This window comes from Linepithema humile, chromosome 3, assembly GCF_040581485.1.
Source record: "Linepithema humile isolate Giens D197 chromosome 3, Lhum_UNIL_v1.0, whole genome shotgun sequence".
NCBI lineage: Eukaryota > Metazoa > Arthropoda > Insecta > Hymenoptera > Formicidae > Linepithema > Linepithema humile.
The window spans coordinates 14621653-14633535 of record NC_090130.1 but is presented as its reverse complement, the minus strand read 5'-3'; the positions used below and the strand labels follow the sequence as shown (position 1 = coordinate 14633535).

Below are 11883 nucleotides of genomic sequence, written 5' to 3'. Positions count from 1 at the left end.
TGAAATACCTGAAAGAAAGCATGCATAGCGATCTCGTGACCAGGCGGTCTTTTTCCAGAATCTTTCTCCAACAAGCAGATCAGAATATCGCTAGCTTCTTGACTCAAATACCTAGGTATGAATGGCCGTTCGTTGCAAATACTCCAAAACAATTCATCCTCGTCGCATCCGGAAAATGGTGATTGACCAGTTAGCATTTCGTACAACAAAACACCGTACGACCACCAATCCACGGCTTGATTATACTTGAGTCCTTTTATAACCTACAAATATAAATAACATCACATAAGTTTGAAATAGAAAAATTCTTTTTTGTAGTTTTTTATGTGCTAAATTTGAATTCAATCCTAAAAGTGCGTATTACATAAATATTTTGAAGCAATCAAAGAAAAAATATTCCAAAATCGACAATTTTTGCCATATGCTATTCTAATACTATTCTAAAAAATATGTTTTTGCAGTTTTATTTACGCTATCTCAAAATAATAATTTTTTTAATAACTTAAAATAATTAGCCATTCGCGCCCTATTTTTTTTTTCGTTCTTTCTTCTTTCCTTTAATTCCTTTAATTAAATAATTTCCTTTAATTCGTACATTTTGACTCTCGAAAAATGAGATCAATGTACTTAATTTTCGTACACTCTAAGTATCTCGATCTGAGATCGGTGTACATTTAATATGTCTCTATGTAGACAAATAAATTTTTATGTGTCAAATTTTTGCTCCAACAACCTGCGACGGTTTTCTATATATCTCTTATATATTATATTTAAAATAATAAATTTTTGAAATTTATTTTAAAACTTTGTTTGAAACATGAACAAACATTGAATATAATTGTAACCAGTAAACACAAAATATAACTTTATTTACGTTAAAATTCTATAACTTTTTTTGTAGGCACAATATAACTGTGTTTTAAAACTGTTACATTACTTTATTATTTTCTGGTTATGCTAAAACAGTTATATAAAAATTTGGTGTTATATTGATTTTATTGGTTTATTTGTTGCGTTCAGTTCATGACGTGAGTCGTGAGCAGTGATGGCATTTCGAGCTCCAAGTAACATCACGTACACAAGCGAGAACCGCCACGTTACGCGTCCGTGTGCGCTCCGAGTGCACATCATTGCGTGATGGTGCTCGGAGCTCGAAATGGCATCACTGGTCGTGAATAACAGTCATTGCAAAATTTTTGACAGTTATTATTGCATACACGAAAATCGTGAAAATAATTATATTATTATATAATTTCAAGAACTGTGCCGTATTGTGACATTATTTTTATCAATTGGTGTGTATTTTAGTAACATAAGTGTATTTTTTTTATATTTCTTTATAATTAGAATGGAATAAACAAAGAAGTTAATATTATCTACATCAATTCAATAAATTTCAACCTAATTTAAAGTAAATCAATCCGGCAGTGAAAAAGTTTGGAGCGAGTTTATCATACTTTATTTTTAATTGATTGACTTTTCCTCCTTTGATATTTATCTTATATCTTATTTATTTAAAATTTAATTATGTAGACTCTGATGATAATATCAAACTTTGAAAATGAGGAGTAGCAAAGAGTCAAAGCAAGATGTACCTGCAAAACATATTATAAGAAAGATATAAACACAAAAGTTTTTGCCTCTATTAGGTCTTCTTCAGTATCATAACAATTAAAAATTGTACACAAAATTAAAAATTACGAGTCGCACGCATTTTGTAACATAATTATTAGCATATTCAGATCAAAATTATAAAATTTATAACGTTGTGATTGACATGTTAATAGTAATTTCAAATAATAGTAAAAATTTTAATTTAATTTGAATATGCTAATAATTATATGTATATTACAAAATGCGTGCAACTCATAATTTTAGATTTATGTACAATTTCTAATTGTCATGACACTGAAGAAGGTCTAATAAAAGCAGAAACATTTATGTTTATATTTTTCTTATAATATATGTTTTGCACGTACATGTTGCCTTGGCTCTTTTGTTCCTGATTTTCAAAGTTTGATCTTATTTATTTATTTTGGGATGTGTTAATTTATTGATTGGAATTAGCGGTTTTTGCTTAAAAAATACGCAGTATTTGACAAAAGATCTGCAACTCCGTAAAAAAGTATTAATAAAATATTAAAGTAATAAAATATTTTTTTAAATTATGATATAATTTTATTATTACCACATATTTTAACTGTTTATATCTTTCCATTTTGTAATAAATGCAACTCTCAGAAATATCAGGTCTTTGAATTAATTCTAAGTGAAATTCTAAACAAAATATGTATTTATAGAAAGATTTTATTCAGTTTTGTTTAGAATTAATTCACAGAACTGTTCTTGGGATTTGCATTTATTACAAGATAGTAATTTAAACCTAATAAAAATGTAATTATACGATAACTAATCAAGTAACAGTTATATAAAAATTATATTACATTTTAATACTGCGTTATATTTATGTGATATAACTGCAATATCACGTGAGAAAATTACAACTAACCTATTACATACAATTACGTTATGTACAACGTATATATGTATTATATTGTGTGTTACATTCTATTATATTAAAGCAATGTAAAAGTTATATCTGTGTATATTTTTATATCGACAGCTTTTTTGTTTTATTATTTTCTGCTTTTATTATGTAAAATTTACAAATCGTATTTATCGTAAACTTACTAATTGTAAAGTAGACCATGTAACCGTATAAATGACAATAATTCCACTCAATATGTTATTCAGAGTGTATCACACGTAGTCTATATCAAACATTTTCTTTTTATAATTTTTAAAATTTTATTTTTTGTTTTATTTTATTTTTTTTATTTTATTTGTTTTAAAAAAAAAATTATAATATTTAAAAATAATGTAATATAATTATTAAAAAAAAAAAAATTTTTTTAGATATAGCGTATAACTAAAAATAGTATAATGTAAATATTGTTGAAATTTGTGTTTGTGTTATTTTTGGTATATTTTTCTTTAATTTTTTTTTAATCCTAATGTGATATGCATACCAAATTCAAATTCGATGTACACAACATTATGGACAGCTTTTTCTTTTTTTAGAAAAAAGAGAAAAATTTTGTGATCCAGTCCAATTAAAATAATCTTATTTATTATGGTACAAAAAAGTGCAAAACAAAAAATTAAAATAAATTTTAAATCAATGACAATATACCTCCGGTGCCATATAATCTGGCGTGCCGCAAAACGTGTCAGCTGTTCTATCTAGGAAGATTTGTAGTTTGCACATGCCAAAATCTGCGATTCGAATGTGACCCTCGAAGTCGAGTAGCACGTTGTCCAATTTCAGATCACGGTATACAATGCCTTTTTTGTGCAGAAAATTCAATCCGGACCAGATCTCAGCAGCGTAAAAACGCGCACGTGTTTCGGGAAATCGACCGGATTTCTGTATGTGGAACATTAGATCGCCTCCATTGAGATATTCCATAACAAAAAAGAGATGCGAGTCGGTTTGGAAGGTGCAGAACAGATGGCAAAGATACGGATGTCTCGTCGCCAGTGTGAGGACTTTCCTCTCGATCAACGTGCACTCGACATCGTCATCCTCGAGAACAACATCTTTTTTCAGACATTTCACCGCGTATACGCATTCTGTGCCGCGTAATTCCGCCAGTAGAACTTTGCCAAAACTGCCTTTACCCAGGACCTGCAAAACATCAGAATTCCTTACAAACAACGTTCCAGTTTACTGTATAAGATTTTTAAATTTAACTCATAAAATTTCATAATTATTTTGATAAATAAAGATTCAACTAATGCAGAGCATTCCGATGCTCTTTAATTTCTTGAGCGTCGATGACGCATATATACTTAAGAAGGAAATATTTTCCACTTATGAGATTTCCACAAAACATAGAATCTATAGATTTTTAATCGCTAAATTTAAATCTGACATCAAAATTTTGAAATTTAAGAGTACAGTAGACTCTCAATTTTACGGACTTTAATTTATTGTATTTTCGAAAATCTGGACAAAATTTGAGAACTTTAAGAACATTTAAAATTTGCATGACCTGTAGTAAAACCGTGAGGTAACTAATAGGCGATGTATATCGATTAAGGGGACCAGCACACTCCAATAGTACTGTTGCATTAGCCCTTTTTGCAATGGTTTCCAGCCCAGCACATTATCAATTAACGTAACACGGTAACAAGATCGCTTCACCAATTATAATAAACTTTAGAAAATCCAGACAATCGGAATTTTTGGATCATTATTCTCCTATTAATTCGTAAAATCGAGTGTCTACTGTATATTATTTTTATAAAACACAGAATAAAATTTATTGTAAAATTTAATTTTAAATATATTTAAATTTCAAGAATTATTTTCTTAATTTAATTATATTTTACCTCATTTTAATTTTTTTTCTGGAATATAAAATTTACATCTTAAATTTTATAAATTGAAACATCTTAAAACTTTTTGAAAAAGTTTTATATAAAATTGTTCAAATTTCTAGTTACTTCATTGAATTCATGATTTGCAATTCCAATTTTTTATCATACTTAAATTCAGCGTCTCAACAAATTATATTCTTGACACAATCTTTACATAAATTTGTTTTTTTTTTTTGCATAAAAATTATTTTTAGTAACAAAACGTTTATTTCTTAACAATTAATGGGTTAAAACTATATTGTGGCCGCTATGTATTTTCATTTATTGCTGGAAAAACACATAATGAATTTAAGTGAATACTTTGAAAAACTGAATGACGAACTTCAACACATACATATCTAAACGTTAAAAATAATACGTTATGCAATGCTAATTCTGGTAATCTATATTTACGTTGCTATTCATACTACAAATTGAATTCTGTTTTCACAAAGAATTCTCACAAATTATGTTAACAATAATGCACGATTGTTTCTCGTAATGGAAACAAGACAAAGTATGCTCCTGACATTGTACTCGCTTGCCGATCGTAAACTTGAAAATCTAACATTTGCATCTTGTTCACTGTGATTTTCTGGCGATGCCTCATGAATCAACTAGTTGCGTGATGTAAATACACGTGATTTTCAGATTAGTTTCTCGTCGCGCTTCGAGCCAAGTTTCGCTTTTAGCGAACCGAACCGTGAATCTCTGGAATCTGTTTCTATTCGCTAATAAGGATTGCATGGGCGGTTTATATAAATCAAATGTCATTTATTCCACACATTATTCATCCTAAAATTTAATTATTAATCTATTACTAAGAAAAATAACGAAAAACAGACCTGTCATTGTAAAAATCAATTTTCTCAGAACGGTTTTTATATCTAAAATTGACTAACGTGAACGATGCTTTTCTGTGTGTTCGTTGATAAAAATTCTTGTACGCGCCATGTATTTTGTATTTTCGTGAAAACATATTGTGGTAAAACATATTATGGTCCATTTGGAAATGAGCCAAAATTCGATACACAACGGCGTAAACACTAATCTTTTTAGATTAAATGTATTGCATATAAAAGATTCGTCATATATGCGCGCGCGCGGGTATGCAAAAGAATATTTTTATGTGTATCGGATTGAAGTAACATATGTAAAACATCATATGGTATGCATGTAAACTAGAATTCCATATTATATGGTCTCACAAATTTAAAAATTTTAAAATTTATATTTGATTAAACCAAAAATTTCTTTAAACTTTGAGCAAGAAATAAAACTTATTTTTAGACATTAAATGTTAATATACAATTTTATTATATTTTTTAATAGAATGTATGCTATCAAAACAAATATATTTAAGCTATTAATATATTTAAGTTATCTTCATTATTCTATCAATGTAAAACTTCCATTACTCTTTCATTAAAAAATATCTTAAATAATTTATATCTTCTATTTAAAAGCAATAATATTATAATCGTGAGCTTAATCAATTAAATTAATAGATATAAAATAATAGATTAAATTATATTTCTTATTAGACAATTTCACTTTTAAATTATTTAATTATTTTAGAAAATTTTACTTTTAAATATTATAAGTAAATTAAATTAATAAAAACATAAATTTAGTTGTGTTTTATCATATCATATATTAAAATATATTTTAATACATTAAAGAGTTACATTTTTTAAAGTTTTTGAAAACAGCTTATACTTATTGAATACAAATTAATAAAATTATAATATTAAAAAATAATTTTTAATTTATTAAAAGATAAGAAATCTATATATATATATATATATATATATATATATACAGGGTGTCCCATTTTAAGTGGGCCCCCCGTTAACTTCGCAAGAAATGGTTAGATAAAAAAATATTCTCTATAAAAGTTGTTAGGTTTGGAGGGGGACATCCGATGATGACATTGGTTTAACCTAGGGTGCCAAGATCATATGGAGGTCAATATTTGTTTTTTTAAATGGACATCTTATTTATAATTCCAAAATCTAATAGCTGGTATCAAGAGCTTTTCAAAACACTATAATAAAGTTATTTTCTATTAAGTACTTTTCGAGTTATGAGGCTTGTAAATTACAGTATTTTAACATAAAATATAAAATATCTTGTAAAACATTCAGTTTTTGAGAATGTTACCTTAATACTTTTATGCACAAAATAATGAGACAAATGAATTGGTATAAAGAAAACACATTGGTTTTAAAAAAAAGTATGCAGTTGCATGTTGCAAATTACATATTTTTTCTTGAAAGCAACTATGTGTTTTCTTTATACACCAATTGATTCGTCTCATTATTTTGTGCATAAAAGTATTAAGATAAGATTTCCAAAAATTGAATGTTTTACAAGATATTTTGTATTTTAAGTCAAAATGCTGTAACTTTCAAGCCTCATAACTCGAAAAGTACTTAACGAAAAATAACTTCATTATAGTGTTTTGAAAAGCACTTGACACCAGCTATTAGATTCTGGAATCAAAAATAGAATGTTCCATTTAAAAAAACAAAGTTGACCTCCATATGATCTTGGCATGTACACCCTAGGTTAAACCAATGGCATCATCAGATGTCCCCCTCCAAACCCAACAACTTTTATAGAAAATATTTTTTTATCTAACCATTTCTTGCGAAGTTAACAGGGGTGCCCACTTAAAATGAGACACCCTGTATATATATATATATATCATGATCTGTCGCACTCTTTCAAAGATCTTGGTTGTGAATGGTTTCATAAGCAGTAAAGATGCATTGGCGTAGCATATCTTCGTTGTTGATTTGAACTTTATAAACTAAGGACTTTAAATGTCCCTATAGATAAAAAACTAGGGGAGATAAGAGACACTGACATCTAAACATTTGCAACTATTTTGTTACACAAAGTTTGACGCTTTCGAACTTTCGTTTGAGCTGTATCTCAGTAACAGTGGGTTTACGGATGTATGTTGATATGAACTTTTTTTCTTGTTTTGGTGTGGGATGCTGGCCCCTGAAGTTTGTCCCCTTATTTTAATAACACCCTGTATAATTCAATTATTTAGCTGATCTGCATGATGCTTCCATTAATTGGCCGGGAAAAGAAATCTGTTAAATCATATACATATCTATACAATCATATACGTATCTATACATTTATTAGGCTGCAAATGACGTTGGTAATGCCAATCATTTTCAATATCATCTGTTAACAGCATTTGAATAAACTTTTTATTCTATTTAATATTTTTTTTATATTTATCAATTTTACGGAAAATTAATCCAAATATTCAAATCGTAACAATAAGAAAATGATTAAAAAATGTAAAATTTACTTTTCTATAGCACTCCCTTGAAGGACACGTGCGCATATGTAGGCGTACAACACGATTATATGCATCAGACACGTAATATAGTCTAGGAATAGTTGGCTAGCTTTTTTCAAAGCAAAACCGAATAGAGCGTATTAATGCATATCGCAACAAACGAAAAGTTACCAAGTGGAGAACAGGTGTAGTATGAATTAACAAGATTAGACATACGCGAACGCAATGTTACGAGCACCAATTTCGTTTAAAATAATACAGACATCTCATCGCTGACGAAATTATCGGCGCAAATTTATAGTTTGGACTTACTTTGAGAAAATTAAAGTCTGTCACGGCATACTTCTTGAACCTTGGCAAGTTTGTCGCCGGTGGTGTTATTCGACCAGTCGGGAAATGATCCGAGGAGTCTGAGTTACGTTGATTCTCCGATGATTGCGAAGGTGCTAAGGATAAATAATAATTACATTAATAAATCCACGATTTTAGTTGAGTAATATAGAGTATATAATAGATCACAATTAGAGATGTGCATGCTTTTATACGTACACTGAGAAAAAAAGTTATGAATAAAAAAAATATTTTTTGATACAATTAAACGTCTTAGTCAATACAAAATAATATTACACTAATTTAGTTTATTGACTGTATTATTTATTTGTTTCAATACTGTTGCTATATATATACAGGGTGTTTATTATAAAACTTTCCACCTTTTATTTTATGACAATGATTTTTGCGAAATATGCCAAAAGAGGTCAACTTTGTTTTCGAGGGAGACGTGTAAATACGATAAATTCAACGGTACTGCTTCATCTCCCTGTAGGAGTAGTTCTTCAAAAATCTTAAATGACAATAGGGTCTAGTGGTCCATTATTTTAAAGATCTTTTGATTCTCTTTACAATTGTGTGTAATTTTTTTTAATTTGAGTGGATATTTCTCGAGAAATTGCACTTGAATGTTTTAGGTATAAAAAAAAAATTTTTAGATACAAACATATAATGGAGAGTATAACTTTTATTTACTTTGTTATTTATTATTTACATAAACAAAACGGTGATGCGATCGTTTTTTTTCTGTTCTCTACAGTAAGTAAATAAATTATACTCTACAATAATACACTAAATGATACATTGTATCTTTATATCTAAAAACTTATATATATATATGTATATATGTATATGTATATATGTATATTCAGATTGACTACGTGTTGGTTAAAACTATAAAATCTATGATTCACTAAATTAAATATATCAATACAACTATTTTATTTTAAAATATACAAATTTAATAATATTACCGATGCAGATTTAATTTAAATATTTAAACTAAAGTAATAATTATCAATTAAATGTATTTAACCACTTATTTTCTCAGCGTAATTATATGTTAGAGTACATATTATTGGTCTCGCAAATTCATTTAAAAAATCTGCTTAACTGAGGCAGTAATTTGATTCCAACTTCTGGATGCAATAAACATAAAAGAATCGATGCTAAATATAGAAAAACAGGGAATGTATAACATTATCTGTAATAGTAAATAAAGTATATAAATTTATAAACAATATATATGTGTATAAATCCTCACACTCTATTATTATTATTTTCAGATGCATACACACACACATATATTATTATTACATAGCATATATATTCGCACGCGCGCGCGCGCGCGCGCGCGCGCGTGTGTGTGTGTGTGTGTGTGTGTGTGTGTGTGAAAATAATAATAATAGAATATAAAGATTTTTTTTGTATTTTAAAGAAATTTCTTGCGACTATATAAAACTGCTTGCTAATTGTCTTCTTCAATATTGCTGTTGGCACGTAAAAACGTTTGACAGTGCAGTTTGGCCGTTGTAACATATTTTAAAAATAACTTTGACCGCTTAAAATTACCTATGTATTCGTATAAGCATGGAATCGGACGAAAAATGAAGAAAAGTGCCACGTGTGAAGTCATGCTTCTTAAAATGTTGCAGTTAGATAATACTACTTTGCAGATAGCACTGCTAGATTTCTTGTTCCCAAAAAAAAACTATTTTCTGTACTTTTTATACGTTAAATCCAACTTTAAAAAATAACTATTTTTGCCAAATTTACATTTACATTTAGTATTTTAAAAATAATATTCTTTTTGCAGTTTTGTTTATGTTATTTAAAATGTTTTTTTTTTTTTTTTAAATAAACTATTTTGTCTTCTTACTATTTTTCTAAGCTGGTTTATTTAAAAAAGAACTTTCTAATAAATATACCTTGTATGAGCAGATCTTTTGTGTTGTTATTTGTTTTTCTATATGAGATTTTCAGATCATATTTATCATCAACTAATTAAGGTTGATAATCTAGTAGACTATCTAGTGGTATAAGTGACATTAATTTTACTATGAAAGTGATCTACATTACAATTATTTTTTTTCAATTTATTTGTACATTTTAAAGAGGAGAATTAATACTTTATGAAATAACGTAATAGTTATTAAATAGTTATTAAAGAAAAAACTTATTTTTTTCAGAACTTATTTTTTTAGCATGGCTAAAATGCTTTGTCCTATTTTACATGTTTTTCGTTTTGATTTTCTCAAAATCCCAATATGATGTATACTTTTTGAGATCGAATTCAGTGCACAAAAAAGTACGAAAAACTCCTCTTCTTTTCCAGACAATAAAAATAAATTAAATTTTGCAGACCAGTGTTATGGACAATGCGAAGTATTCAGAGCACTACTCACCTCTCTTCAAAGCTAGCAACGCTTCCGCGACTAACTTTTGGTTTAATCCACATAGATTTCCTGTCAGCTTTTCGCACTTTTTATGGCAGGCCATATCACAATCTACAGGAATGTTTTATCGCAAAGTGATGAAAAAATACATACTTTCAAAATTCACCTAATATTAAAATGCAACATTTTTACTCTTTAATGCATCTTGTAACATTGCAAGCAGTCTTGATCTTCGATGTTTCATAATTTTGAAATTTACTAGCATATTACGTTATTAAATAATGTTATCTATAATAAAAACATGATAGCACGATAATCATAAAAGTATTTGGATAAACCATATAAAAACGAAAAACAGTAAGGTTTTTATCCAACATACACATATTTCTACATTTGTATACTCTTATACAAGAAACAATATATCGTAATTTAAATTATGTTAAAATAGAAAAAAATAAAAATATTAAAATATTTAAATTATATATTAACCAAATTAATATATAATTTATATATTTTTATTTATTTTTATTTAAACGAGTAATTCAAGACATACATATGCAACGTGTTATTTCTTGTATTAGGATATAAATATACATAAATTATATTAATTTTATAGATACATAATTTATATTAAAATTTATATAAACTTAAATGCCATAATGCAGCGATAAACGTGGTACATATGAATATAGAATAATTTTTTCTTAAAAAATAAGTCGAAATTTGTAAATAAATTGTTTTTGTATAAGATTTTGTTTTTCAAAAAAACAATTTTGAAATTTCTTTTTACGTATGTACGCTCAACCGTAAATCATAGCGCTGAAATGTATGTACGGCCGTTTTCATCATTATGATCATTGTTTTCACTACTGCAGACCAGACATCAACATCACATGAAATATATGACATAAAAAATGATCGAGTTTCTCGAGTTTAAAAATATTCTGACGTGTTGAAAAAAAATCATGGTTTTATCACTCAATTTACCCGTTCGTGACGTTGTTTAATTTATATATTTATCTTACAGATTAGTAAACCGCTACTTCTTGTGTTTTTGTATATGCATAACGCATTCAAAGTTATAAAATAGATTTTTTGGAAAAATAAAAAAAATTCTTGTTAATCTGAATTGTTTTTGATTTTCGTTGTTTAATACTTATTGTTAGTTGTATTTTTTTACGTAATAATCCGAGAAAAAATGGTGTAATTGGTCAGATATAAATATATATAATTAGTTATGAAAAGATCTGATAACATATGTAATTTTATATGATCATATAAAATTACATATGTTATCAGATCTTTTCATAACTAATTATATATATTTACATCTGACCAATTATACCATTTTTTTCTCAGGAACTCATGAACTCTAGTGTATATTGCGTTTTTATATGTTCAAATTTGAAT

At 27.4% G+C, this 11883-nt stretch overlaps 1 protein-coding gene across 3 annotated transcripts in view; it reads right to left on the bottom strand.

The window, feature by feature from the left end:
* Positions 1-11883, bottom strand: part of LOC105678898 (titin homolog) — a 29702-nt gene that overhangs the window by 2870 nt on the left and 14949 nt on the right. The window contains exons 3-6 of one of the 3 annotated variants that reach the window (XM_067351941.1): positions 10483-10584; positions 8060-8193; positions 3194-3688; positions 9-263 (exon numbers count right to left, since the gene is read on the bottom strand). In XM_067351941.1, coding sequence (XP_067208042.1) covers positions 9-263; positions 3194-3688; positions 8060-8193; positions 10483-10584 — 986 coding nt within the window. Of the gene's footprint in view, positions 1-8; positions 264-3193; positions 3689-6041; positions 7530-8059; positions 8194-10482; positions 10585-11883 lie in introns of those variants that run through there. The other 2 variants (XM_067351942.1, XM_012378618.2) reach the window with 2 other exon arrangements.